The 13,875-nt window shown below is 42.7% G+C and overlaps 1 protein-coding gene across 2 annotated transcripts in view; it reads right to left on the bottom strand.

Moving 5' to 3' along the window:
* Positions 1 to 13,875, bottom strand: part of SPTBN5 (spectrin beta, non-erythrocytic 5) — a 150,404-nt gene that overhangs the window by 86,766 nt on the left and 49,763 nt on the right. For both annotated transcript variants that reach the window (XM_045012303.1, XM_045012304.1), the window contains 7 exons: positions 13,591 to 13,777; positions 12,415 to 12,615; positions 10,813 to 10,929; positions 9,220 to 9,383; positions 6,535 to 6,667; positions 3,578 to 3,723; positions 1,669 to 1,783 (listed from right to left, as the gene is read on the bottom strand). In XM_045012303.1, the coding sequence (XP_044868238.1) occupies positions 1,669 to 1,783; positions 3,578 to 3,723; positions 6,535 to 6,667; positions 9,220 to 9,383; positions 10,813 to 10,929; positions 12,415 to 12,615; positions 13,591 to 13,777 (1,063 nt within the window). The remainder of the gene's footprint in view (positions 1 to 1,668; positions 1,784 to 3,577; positions 3,724 to 6,534; positions 6,668 to 9,219; positions 9,384 to 10,812; positions 10,930 to 12,414; positions 12,616 to 13,590; positions 13,778 to 13,875) is intronic.

The following is a 13,875-nucleotide window of genomic DNA, read 5'->3' on the forward strand; positions in this document are numbered from 1 at the left end:
CTAGGGGCGCATAAGGTGTAAATCCAGCCCTGTCTGCAAGTAAGGACTTCTCACAGGGACTGTTCAAAGGTATTACTCAATGTAAAGCTGGCAGAATCTGGCCCTAAGACATTATATGGAATCTGAGTGTAACCCATTGGCAGTGTGTGTGTTACAGCTCCTTCTAGTGGTCAGTCCACTAAAGGATGATAGCCTACTACTGCTACACTTAATGGAGTAACTTTAGCTGAAATGGTAGAGGTCTGTACTGAAGTGCTGAAGGCTCTCTATACACAGGCTACTGAAGACCCATGCAGGTGGTCATTACATGAGTAAGAGGAAGATGAGCTGCTGACACAAGGGGTATCCAGAGACACACAGAGCAGCAGATAATTCATCAAGTATGCTGAGATCTACACTGGACTGACCCTTTTGATTTAAAAACAAATAATTTGGAGAAGCCCTTGAATTTGGTTGCAAATAATTCTTTTCAACATGTAAAGTGGTAATGTTCTAGAAAAGACAGATAAACACAATGAGGCAGTGGGGCTTACAATATCTTTTAGGCCAGGCTAATGGACTAGAAGTAGCACTGTGTGCTATGATGCATGACTACTTCTCAGCCCACAGAAATAAAAGTCTGACCAGGCTTGTGGCAAGGGTAAGCCTTGAATAGTTCTTGTAGTGGCACCTGATGACCTACTCAAAAGAGACACTGGTAATTAGTTTAGGGTCTCAGTCCACTTCTTTGGCAACAGGCCTTCACAACATACAAACCATCATTACAACTGCCACCTGTTGGCAGCACTCTCAGCAGAGAGGCCAACGAATGAATGGTCATGACTATGGAATGACCATTCTAAGCTTAGGTGTAGTACATCCAGGTTACAACTGAGGTCCATTGGCAGGGCAGCCTGAGGGAAACATTGCCTCTACGTGGGCTGACTCGAACCTATGGATAAATCAAGAGTTTGGGCCTGCAGAGCTTTCAATTCAGCACTTTTGTCACAAAATTAACTATTAATACATTCACGCATATACACAGTCTATCAGAATCCCAGGTGGTATCTAGTGAGATAAGGAGATGGATTCTCCACTCACTCACACTAGTTCAAATCAGGACTAACTCAATTTAAGTCAACGGAATTATGCCAGTGTGAGTAAGTGGAGAATCCAGCTCATAAAGTAGCAGAATCCTACTGCTTTGCTCGTTGGAAGCCATGTTGGATTTCCTCCTCTGATTCACACTTCAGGAGATGCCTTTTTGTTGGAAAATATTCTCACTAATTTATAGAGAATCAGTGCTGTAAAGAGGAGCACAACGAGGCAGTGAACAATAAAGCCTTTTTACTTTGGCTTGATGGACTAGAATTAGCATGACAGCATGTGCTGCAATATGAGGCAATTTAGTCCAGCTTCAGCCTCTTGCTCCTCACACAGCTCAGCAGGTGTCTAGTGACTTATACAGCTCCAGCAGCCACTCCTGACAGCAGATCAAGTTCAGTCTTTGGGGGATTCCATAGGAGTCTTTTTCAGCACTTCTGGTCAGAGTGGCTTGTGAGGTATGGGTCTTTTCTGTAAGGAAACTCAATAAGCCAAAGGTAGGAATGGTGGGTGTCCTAGAGACCCTTACAGCACTAGGTAGAAATTAAAGACCCACCTCCTATGTTTTTTCACCATGATTTTTACCTCAATGTGGGTGAGGGCATCTGTCAGGTCTTGGTAACTCTTGTGAATTGCCTCTGCATCCTTCAGTCGCTCACCTCGTAACCTGGTCATCTCCAACAACTCTTCCCAGGAGTTCCTGCAAAGGGCCATGGAGAGACAGACCATGCAAGGGTGTGAAATGGAGACAAATAAGATAACTAGGAGAAGCAAAGATTTTTAAAAGATCCCTTTTTAGTCTCTGGCTCCAGCCACCATGCCTGGCTGAAGCGATTCCCTTGCAGGCAGGCAGGCAGTGTTTCACATCACTGAGTCAATCTTACAGCAGTTCCTGTCACAGTCAAATGTAGGCTATTCAATACATGCCATAGTAGGATTCAAAGGAGGTGGCAGCAGAAAGGCAGTCAACAAAAATAAAGGGTAAATCACTCACTCAGTCGCACTGTATTTTTGCGAGCAGTTTATGCCACAGCAGGCTTTTTAAATTTTATTTGTAATGTGTAATAGGATGATTGAAGCCAAATGGTTTAGGTGCTATTAAATTTCTAAGAGATTCAGATTTCTGCTTCCTGGACTAGATTTTGGTTTGGGGGTAGGCAAAGGGCCCATCTCATGTGTATCATAGTACACAAAAGGAGAATGAATATGAGAGAACCGGAGAGGGAGAGCCTAAGAGGTAAAATTAGAAGCATGACAAAGTCAGAAGAGTATGTACAAAAGGAGGGCTTGTGAGCATGCCTGAAGAATGAACACACTCAAACAGAAAAGCATTAACTTTTTAGAATGCTTAGAAAAACTAAATCTGTCTGTGTGACTACAGATAGAGCATGAGAGAGAGGAGGAAAAAGTGGTGTTACTCTGCTTAAGCTCCAGCCACAATCCTGGAGCAGCTTGATGTTTCAAATAATCAGCAGAGAAATAGCGAACAATGCTGACATTTAAATGGTCCCTATTAGCCTTCAGTGTTACCATGCACTGAGATGAATGGGGCAGCTCGCACCAATCCATGATATTAACTCTGTCAGATTCTGAAAGGCTGCATTAGATCCATTCATGTTTGGAAGATTGTCTTCACAACCACTAGTAATAGCAAGATAGTCCTGAATTCTCATTTATACTGAGGCCCTCTTACACCTCAGTGGCAGGGTAAAGAGGCCTTAGTGTAACTGAGAATTCAGGGGCTCCATTCTTTTTAAGTGACAGCTAACATTCTGCAGAATGATGTGCCTGTGCGGAATACCAGCCTAGTTTAGCTCAATTCAGCCACAGCTTTCATCTGATCCAGCTGGTCCAGTCTGTCCTTCAGTGACTTTTTTCCTCCAAGAAATTCAAATTTGAACAGTAATAATTATACCTACCTCTTTTATAGCACTTTTCTCAATAGGTCTCAAAGTGCTTTACAAAGGAGATCAGCTTCAGGATCCCCACTTTAAAGGTGGGGAAACTGAGGCACAGAGTGGGGGAATGACTTGCCCCAGATCATCCAGCAGGCAGTGGCAGAGCTGGGAAGAGAACCTAGGTCTGAGAACCAGTCGAGTGCTCTATTCACTGACCATGCCAACCTGATCATAAAGACACAACTAACCTCCTAGCAGCCCAGTTAAGTGATTCCCTTTAAAATGACACAGGACTCTCAGGGATACTGCTTGTTAAAGGTCTCTGGTCCACTGCACAAGCTGCCAAATCAGAAAGCTGATACTATGATGATTTTTTTTTTAAGAACAAGGCATATTGGCTGTCCTGTGCCAATGAAGTTGCCACTGGCGTCATTTCAGAACAAGCCACATCTCCTTTCCGGTCCACACTGGCGTACATTTATTAACTAATGAATTGTGTGGGCATGTCTTCCACTTTCCTGGATCTCTTCCCATTTGGTTCCCCGAGGTAGGAACTGAAAGAAGAATGAAGGAAATAGCCAGTGCTAGTCTCTTACCGTAGCTCCTTCTGCCTCTGCCGGATCTCTCTGGATTCTGAATGCCCATGGTCCAGCAAATTCTCTGCCAGCTGCTGGCAAGCTGCAACTCTCTTGGCAGCCATTTCTATCTGGTGCAGGAACGTATCATATTTGGCACAAAGATGCTTTTGAAAGAGGAAGAAAAAACAGGGATCAGACTTGGTTTGGGAAGGGAAGTTACTGTTCCACGTGGATATCTGCTCAGCTGCCTACTGAATATAACCTGACGGCAGGCAATTGGCAAGTGATCTTAAGGAGATGAAGCTTGACTGTGACTACATAATTTTGCTCCAAAAGACCAACAGGGTCTATAGATTAGCTAGAAAAATGAAAGAATGCTGCTAGCTCTACAATGCAGGTAGAGGCAGAGAGTATGTTGCAAATGGTAGAAGCATCCCGAAATAAAAAATAACTGGACACCTGATCAAACATACAATGAAAATTGAATTGAGTTCATATTATTAAATAACATACACATAAGGTATGAATACAAACGTATATTCAGTGCTAGATTTTTCAGTCCGCCTCAGTCCAACCTCCTTGTTTGTGGACACAATTTTGCACAAGCTAAGATTTTTAAAAAACGGGTCTATAAAATGAGTGACCTAAATGAGTGGTCTGACTTTCAAGAGTGGTGAGCACTGCAGCTCCTACAGACTTCAATGGCAGATGAAGATCGGAAGTTAGATGTCTACCCATTAATATTTGTGACCAAAATCTACTAAATGGACACTACTTTAAATATCTGGTGATCAACATATAGAGTGGACCTGAGCCACAATGCTCAGTGCTGGGATTGGATCCAAATCTGAATTTCCCAAAGCATAGGCATTTTAGGACTCTGTATTCCAGTATGGCTCATTACAGAGATAGACCCAAGTCATAGTGCTCAGATCCAGTCCTGTAATCAAATTCAAAACTCCTGTTGAAAATTTTTGTAGCAGGAGTGGGAGCCAGAGTTCCAATTCTGGCCCATCACCAATTGAAAATCATTCACTAATGTTCATGATGCACTTTGAGAACCTTGGAAGGAATGGACTGTATGTTATGAAATAGTATGATGTAAATGAAATAACCATGGACTGACTGTCAGGGCTAGAAAATCCCACCGGAGTCATCTAGTCTACCTCCCAAAACCAGTTAGGACTATCCTCTAAAGTAGTAATCTCCTAATGGTGAACATCACCTTTGTGCAGAGGGCCTACACAAGACCTCTTCCACACTTAAGTGTTACTAAATTATAACTGCCTTTAATGCTATTGCTTCAATTATTTCCCTTGGAAAAATTTTCCATTACAATAAAATTCAGGATTGACCAAAGTCCACTCTTTATTCTCTGAACAGGGTACAGCACAGGTATGTTATGGTGAGTCAAACACCCTTAGGATGGGACATAGCTCAGTCTTCATGGTCTATTCAATCCATGCTCTAACAATAATAGTGCCAATTGTGTTGGTGTTTTCTGTGATGTAGACTTCTGTCAGCTAGGCACTGAATGAAGGCCACTCCTACCAAGGTCAACTCTATTGAATACAACTTAATCAGCCATGCAAAATACCAGTGTTTCAGAAAACAAAGTCTCACACCAAATAGTTTTGAACAGTTATACAGAAAACCCTCCCACATGAAGCCTTCCCCTCCGGCTTGCTTCACAAATGTGATGTAAATCTTCTCAGGCGGTGGCCTAGCTCATTTCACCCTCCCCTTCCTCTGCGGGCTATTCCCAACCTCTTTTAACAGGAGTCAGCTGCCACAGTAAGTCATCACTCACTTAGCTCTTTTTCAGCCAGCTCCTATGCTAACAGGGTGGACGTTAGTCAACCCTGCCAGCCTGTTCCAGCCAATGAAACTATTTTATTTTCTAAGTAATGTTACATTTTCCTTTAATAGCTCATTTGCATTTTCTCTTGATCAGCATTATTCCTTATTTTATCACCTTCATTCCCCTCCTCTCTTCTACCCCCACCCATAGTGCTGTCATGATTTTCATTATGTCATACTTTATGAAGCAAAGTAGATGAGGTAATATATTTTATTGGACCAACTTCTGCTGGTGAAAGAGACAAGCTCTCAAGCTTACACAAGAGCTCTTATTTAGGTCTGGGAAAGGTACTCAGAGTGTCACAGTTAAACACAAGGTGAAATAAATTGTTTAGCATAAGGAGTTAACATGCTGTAAGAGACCATTCAAGGTGAAGTGGGCAGTTAACACTTCTAAAGTTGGAGGACAAAGCCGGGTCAGTGGGTTATAGATTGTTATAATCAGCCATAAATCCAGTGTCTCTAGTAGCCAGTCTGATTTTTCATGTTTAACAAAGTTATGAATTTAAGCTCCCAGGCTTGTCTTTTTAAAAGTGTTGTGCAGGTTTCCTTTGAGGATGAGGACTGAGAGGTCAGATATGGAGTGATTGTTTTGTGAAGTGTTTGCCCACGGGTAATGTGGTGTTTTTGCCTGTTATCATTTTTGTGTGTGAATTTATCTGAAAGCAAAGTGATTGTCTGGATTCACCTCCGTAGCTGTTATTGGGTCGGATAGTGCACTGGCTGAAGTATACCTCATGTTGTGATAGGCATGTATAGGACCCCTGGGTCTTAAAAGGTGTGTTGTGGGGGGTGTTGATCATTGTAGCAGTGGAAATATGTCTGCAGGTTTTGCATCTGCTGTTCTGGCAGGGTCTGGTGCCACTTTGAGGGTCGTTGGAAGGCCGGAAGAGGGTGTTGGGGAAAGATTTCTTTCAGGGTGTGGTCACCATTGAGTATGGGTCATAACTATTTAATGATACCCCGTATGGGTTTAAATGCAGGGTGTGAGATGACAACTAGTGGCATGCGGTCAGAAGACTTTTTTTTCTTTATACACAGTCACACTCCATATCTTACATTTTTACAGTATGAAATCAGGTAAACTTTGCTTGTGTTTGGTACCATTAACTCACCAGGACATGTTCGTAATCACTGCCATAATCATCAGAGCTGGCCACCTGCCTCTGCTGATTGATCCAGTCCTGCAGATCCTCATACTCCCTCAGATACTCATGCAGACCAAGAGTCTCATCTAGCTTCTTCCCTCTGTTTAGAGAGAGCAACAGGGAGAAAGCAGAATATAAATATCTACACAATGCATAGAATAAGGAAGAGAATGAGGGGCTCTCTCCAAGAAAGAAAACTAGGTTCAATCTGAGAGTGCTCACAATAATCCCAAAGACTGGAAATCAAGTCTGAAGGATGGTAGCCTGTAGCCCTGTCAGCCTCTTTACCATTCTTCAACACTGGCTATCTGAGCTTTGCTCTGTCTTGATACTAGTGACAGCACAGGATAATTCCCTCCATTTTTTCCTGATCATTTTTATTTCTACAGATAAATGCAATACTTACGAAAGTGAGAAGGAAACCCGCACTACATAGAGTGAGGCTCAGTGAGGCAAGTGCTGGGAAAACCACCTTATGTAGCTCTGCTAATGTTGCCCAACAAGCAACATCCCCACAATTCGCTGCACTTTCCTGAGCAAAGATTGCCAGATTGTTTAGGTCTCTTGTAGTACAGTCAAACATCTTTTAAGGATGAGGTAGAGATAAAATATACCAACTTTCCAGCTGTTAATGTGCCTGGCCAACCAGAACCGTGGAAATGTTCAGGAAAAATGGCAGTGTTACCCCAACTCTTGGGACTTTATTGCAAGTCTCCCAATATTTGATGTTCTTCCTGAAGATAAATCTCCCAGTGATTCATTGCTGTCTCTCCTCTGGTTGAATCACAACTGTGCATCCCGGGAGACATAGTCCAGCCAGTGAAGAGGAGAAGGATGGATGAGGCACCAGAGCAACTCAGGCTGACACAATTCAATGTCAAAATGAGACCAAACAAAACGTTGCTATTCAGCCCAGCACACCAAAACAAAATATTGTGACATTTCTGAATTAATTTTTTTTCTGAACTTTTCATTAAGAACATAAGAACAGCCGTACTGGGTAAGACCAAAGGTCCATCCAGCCCAGTATCCTGTCTACGGACAGTGGCCAATGCCAGGTGCCCCAGAGGGAATGAACCTAACAGGTAATGATCAAGTGATCTCTCTCCTGCCATCCATCTCCACCCTCTGTCAAACAGAGGCTAGGGACACCAGTCCTTACCCATCCTGGCTAATAGCCATTAATGGACTTAACCTCCATACATTTATCTAGTTCTCTTTTAAACCCTGTTATAGTCCTAGCCTTTCCAACCTCCTCAGGCAAGGAGTTCCACAGGTTGACTGTGCGCTGTGTGAAGAACTTCCTTTTATTTGTTTTAAACCTGCTGCCCATTAATTTCATTTGGTGGCCCCTAGTGCTTGTATTATGGGGATAAGTAAATAACTTTTCCTTATCTACTTTCTCCACATCACTCATGATTTTATATACCTCTATCATATCCCCCCTTAGTCTCCTCTTTTCCAAGCTGAAAAGTCCTAGCCTCTTTAATCACTCCTCATATGGGACCTATTCCAAACTCCTAATCATTTTAGTTGCCCTTCTCTGAACCTTTTCTAGTGCCAGTATATCTTTTTTGAGATGAGGAGACCTCATCTGTATGCAGTATTCAAGATGTGGGCATACCATGGATTTATATAAGGGCTATAATATATCCTCCGTCTTACTCTCTATCCCCTTTTTAACTATTCCTAACATCCTGTTTGCTTTTTTGACCGCCTCTGCACACTGTGTGGACGTCTTCAGAGAACTATCCATGATGACTCCAAGATCTTTTTCCTGATTTGTTGTAGCTAAATTAGCCCCCATTATATTGTTTTTTCCATGAACAATTTCACTGTTTCAACTTCTTTGTGAGGAAACAGGCTGAAAACAATTGTTGAAGTATCAGAATTTCCTGTGCCTCTGTAAATTTCAACTTTCAGCCAGGCTTGTCTCATTACTAATCTTACGAACTTTCTGGCCTCTCTCTGAATGACATTTCTGTGGGGCAAGAAATTAAACAATTCAGGTATAGATTTGCTTCTTCCTAGTGCTAAATTTGGAGAGTCTAAAAATCTTAGTCATTATCCAGCTCTCTTGGTTTTGAGCATGTAGTCATAAACGGGTGAAGTGATTAATATTGTATTAACAAATCCTCAGACTTCAGGGAAGGTATAATTCTATCATTACATCTGTCCAGTTGGGTAACGCACCAAGAAAACAATAGGCACCACTTCCAGAAATACAATTCCTTTGTTCCACCTCTGAAGTTGGACTCCAACAAGCAGGCAGATGAGTAAGTATGTGAGATAATCTAGCATTCAAAATCACTTTGCCCGAGGATGAAGAACAGAAAAGAGGAAATGGGAGGAATTAGCATCTTCAATAGTAAAGAAATCTTATTGAACAGCTTAGGCGCAACAAATGTACAAAGCTCCTTTTTTATTATTATTTGTGTAGCACCTCAGTACTGCACAGGATACAAATATAGACAATCCATTTCCTGGAGAGCTCACAATGAAACAGAGGAAGAGATATGGGGCATGATACAAAGCCCACTGAGATCAATGGAAAGACTCCATTGCCTGCAATGGCTTTTGAATCAAACCCAGGATGCATTAAGGGACCCAGAAGAGGGAGGTAGTAGAGACAATTATTTTTCTAGCCCATACCTTGCTGTGGCCTGCTCCAGCAACTCCCGGAGCTTAGAGTGAACTTGTTCCTGTGGGGCATCAACCTCATCAAACTGGATGGAGCCGGGGAGAGGAAGGGTTTGGGCAGTTTTACCCAGCTCTAGCATCATATTCTCGTAAACCTCAATTTCGTGTTCCAATGCCTGATAGCAAGAAAAAAGTAGCTGAGTAAGTTACCCAGGATCTACAGTTCATTAACCTTGGAAGCAGCCTCAGTCATAACCAGTGAGGCACCAAAAGGGAAAGCCCAGATTTCCAAAGCAGGATATGGGCTTTCCCTGACACAAAAGTTCTTAGTTAATATTTTTACTAACTTTTTCAGAAAAAATACAACACCTAAGCAAATAAACACAATGAGAGAGGCCTGCTACATGGGTAGAAAGGGAAGGATAGTCCCAGAATAATGACTAATCTATCTCTGTTTTCAGCTCTGGAGCAAAGTAGGGCATCCCTATCTCCCTTTGTGACTAAACATGGCACAGCAGGACGTAGTTGGTGCTTTGGCTCACAGAAATGAGACTCCAGATCTCTCTGTTTCTTTTCCAAGTCAAGCTCTTTCCAGATACAACAGCACATTGGATTTGTCCTTCCACTACTGATCCAGGGATTAGTGTGAATCCACACAGACAAATCAGTGCTGAATTGCAGACATGTCAGTTTCAAGCAACTGAAAATAATAAAAACAATCCTCTAGCTAGTCATTCCAGTCCAAAACTTGTTGATCAGAGCACTACAAAACTTCACACAGACAATTTGGCAGACCATGCTGCCACCACAGAGACTTTAAGCAGGCACTTCATAGGAAGGAAGCCTTCCCTGACACTAACTTTTGGGAAAACCAACTAGGGCAGCCGTGGGCAACCTGCGACCTGCTGGGCCACCACTGAACTTAGGGAAAGAAAGAATAATGAACTGATTTCTAAATGTACACAGAGAAAATATTTTTCCACCCATAAATCTGAAAAAGTTCCTTTTCATGCTCAATGTGTGTAAAATGGCATGGGATGAATGGCCCAGCTTCCTTTGGAGTGAGAGATGTCATTCTACGTGTTCATTCATTTTAAAACTTCTACCACCCAGAACTGGGTTGGAGGGTGAAAAGTTCTTTATGTCCCTGTTAAAGAACAGATGGTCCCTGCATTCCCCCAGCCCCTTGCTTTATAGCCCTTGCCCTCAACATCCTGAACATACTTTCAGTTGAGACAGAGTGAGAAGTCCTCAGCAGCCTGCATCACCGCTCTTTAATCAGTCAGAGTTAATGGCGTTAAACAACGTGAGACATTTCTTTTACTCCCAGAGCCTGTTCATTACCTCTGTGGCACTCCCAGACTCTGCTATTCCAAGGAATGACACACAAAGACCAAGAAAATGTTGCCATTAAACCATTGCTTTATCTATAAGAGCCAGACTTCTCCAAAGACAGACACTCAATCTCCAAACTCTCTAAGTCAGGATCTTTCCTACAGTTCATCCCAAGCAGGCTCCCCTGACTGACTAGGAGGGACCACTGTAGTCTCTGAACAGACCATGCTACATTCCTCAAGAATTACCTGGGCAATAACGCTCAGTTACCTTGTGTTTCTTGAGGAGTTTCAGAGTTGCAGCCTCATCTTTGCCATAGTCTTTGCTGGTCACAAATGGAAGCTTTTCTGATACCCAAGTCTCCAGGTCTGAGGTATTCAGTAAAAACTACCAATTAAAAAAAAGGTTATTTCCTTCATAATGTTAATGTCTCTCCTTCAATCTGGTACATTCTAGCTGCAGATTGCACTATAAAATCAACTGTTCCTCTGGGGACAATCTTAAGAAATTCAGTTCTGGACAATATCACAATCTTCACTGCTTCCACATATTCTAGGCTGCAGGGTTCTCAGACCAGTGTGAGCACCATTTGTGCTCAGTAATAGGTGCAGGGGCACAAAGGTTAGCTTTCAGCCCCCTTACCCGAGAAGATGCTCTTTCAGATAGCAAGTTAAGCTACAGGAACAGGTTTTATTGTTACTGTCTGCAATATACTAGCACGATCTTAGACACGCTGTTGTATCAAATATTATGCAGAAGGACAAGGCCAGAATTGGTGGATCTCATTTTAAGAAAGGCCTCTTTTAGGGTATTAAACCCCTAGAATTAATTTTGGGTGCCCCAGCTCTTTCCCTTCAGAGCAGTATCCAATATTTGATGTTTTCACTTGAGCTTTTCACTGTTAGTGCCTGGCACTCTATAACACCAACTTTGCACTTATATACTCCCCTTTTCCTAGGAGATCAAAGTACTTTATAAATACTATAGGGCCTCATAACACCTCTACCATGAAGGCAAAGTGTCATACCTCTTTCACAGGTGGGGAAAATGAGACACAGATGTGGCCAAATTATCAATGGCAAGTGCTTGAGGTGCACCAGCAAACTTTGTGCATACACCTTTGTGTAAAAAATGTATATGCAAACTGGGTTACTGTCCTGCCAATTACCCACTCATGACAGAAAATCTGGATCAGCCAGAAGAGTATTCAGGTGCAATTTTTAACAGGCTCATTTTAAACACTTGCCTTTGAAACTTTGGCCCCTATTTTGTTACGGTGAAATTTACTCTGGTATGGAGCGCAGTTTAAGGCCCTCTGCCCCACTTAAGCCCCAACTTGGGGCTGTGTGTGGATACTGCCAATCCAAGTGGCTAGTAAGGGGAATATGTGTCCTCCATGTGCACCACTAAGGGGATCTGTTATATATAGGACTTGATCCAAATCCCATTGAAGTCAAAGGAATTCCCTCCAGTGATTTCAGAGGGTTTGGGATAAGGCCCACAGACTGGAGAGGAGGGCAGAGATGATGGTGAAACAGGAGCAGACCAGGTAGGAACCAGAAGATCTGCAATGATATGGATCCAGTTGTCCTACCTCACTGAGCGAGTGGTGGAGCAAGGCTGTAGCAGGTTCTCCAGGAGACTAGAATACCAAATTTCCGATAGGAGACATTACTACAGCGCTGCATCCTGACCCACCTCCCTAACACTGCCCAGTGCCCACCATCAACATTGCTCTGGCTTTATGTGGAGGAAAGGAATTTCAGCCCTAATGGTCTGAGATCTTAAAACAGATTTGCTTTTTGTGTAAATCACTTTGTTCTCCACTTAGCCCGAAAAAAAAAGCGGGTGTCACTTTGCTGTAACCCATACCTGCTGGAAGCCAACAGAATGCTGCAGCTGCTTCAACCTCTCTTCACACGCCTTCTCCAGCTCCACCCAGCTGTTGCTGAGCTCCTGGCATTTCTCCTTTATTCTCTGAAATGAAGAGTGCTTGCACCCAATCATAGTCTTTCCAGTCTCCAACACCCTCTGAACTTGCTGTTTGTGGGCATTCACTTCTGCTTGTAATTCCTAGGGAGTGGCAGGGAGGGAGATAAGAGTAAGTGAGGGCAGGACAGTATGCAAGAAAGTGGAGCAAAGCTGTCAGAAGTGGGAAATTAGAGGGGTGTACATAGTGTGCAAGACACAGTGGTTCTCTATCTAGATGCTCCCTCAAGATGAGCTGCTTCTGGGGCAACCTACCAAAATGCAACCTTCTGTTGCCAATAGAAGAGGAACATGTACATCGGAGTCTAGCTCATCAACATAATGCTGTCTGCTAAGGCTAGAAAGCAGCAGGGCTAACAGATATCTGTGAAAGACAACTAAAAACCACAAATCAAATTCCACAGAAATCTTACTCTGTTAAACTGTCATTACACTGTTACACTGCTGTCTTCAAAAGTTTTTATGTCAGTCATAGCACTAGGGTGAAGTTTAAATATCTGTTTTATGTTGTCCTGTAGACTGCAGTGTGCATTCATGTCCCTCTGACACTAACTCCCTGATGAGAACAGTAATTATATAGCTAAAACACATGCAAGCAAGGAATAGCAGAAGTATTCCACCCAGACAAGAGCAAAATCATTCATTATATTTAGTGTGTAATGCATCAGTCTAAGAATTTTTAATGGAAAACTAGTGATTTCCTCATAATCCTGTGAGAAGAATGATTTCTGCAGGAATTGATAGATACTTCAGTTTCATCAGAAATTCCATGTTCACTCTGAAAATCCTCCATTATATGGCTGGATCATATGCATGTCTCAAGTTATTGGAATTACTTAACTGGGACAATGTCAAATATCTAGTTCAGGGACTGCATGCCAGGGAGAGTTTAGCTTTAATAACAGTTGTCTCCTTCTGCTTAGTGGGCTCATTTGTAATGGCATTCTGGGTGGTAACAGGGAAATGGGTAGCTGTAGGTTTCTAGATGTGGGGGCAGGGTTGTCTGATATACACTTCGCTCCCATGACACCTATAGAAGGGGTAACAGAAAGGAGTTACCTTGTGTTTGTGCAGCAGGCTTTGAGCCATATCCAAGGACTTGCCACAGTTGGTGGAGCTGGCAATGAGCAATCGTTCACTGATCCAATTCATCTCCATGTCATAGTAATGGTAGAACTGGTACAGATCCACTGTTGCCTGCAGCAGCTGGTGCCTCTCATCAAGAGGCACCTGCAAAGACTCAAACCTGAGGATCAGATGTTAAAGTGCAGTTATCTCCAGAGTCATCTGTGGGAATCACCTGTGATCCTGCAATGCAGGCTGTGACAGGCCAGACATTTTCCC

The sequence above is a fragment of the Mauremys mutica genome, chromosome 4 (genome assembly GCF_020497125.1).
Source record: "Mauremys mutica isolate MM-2020 ecotype Southern chromosome 4, ASM2049712v1, whole genome shotgun sequence".
Taxonomy (NCBI): Eukaryota; Metazoa; Chordata; order Testudines; family Geoemydidae; genus Mauremys; species Mauremys mutica.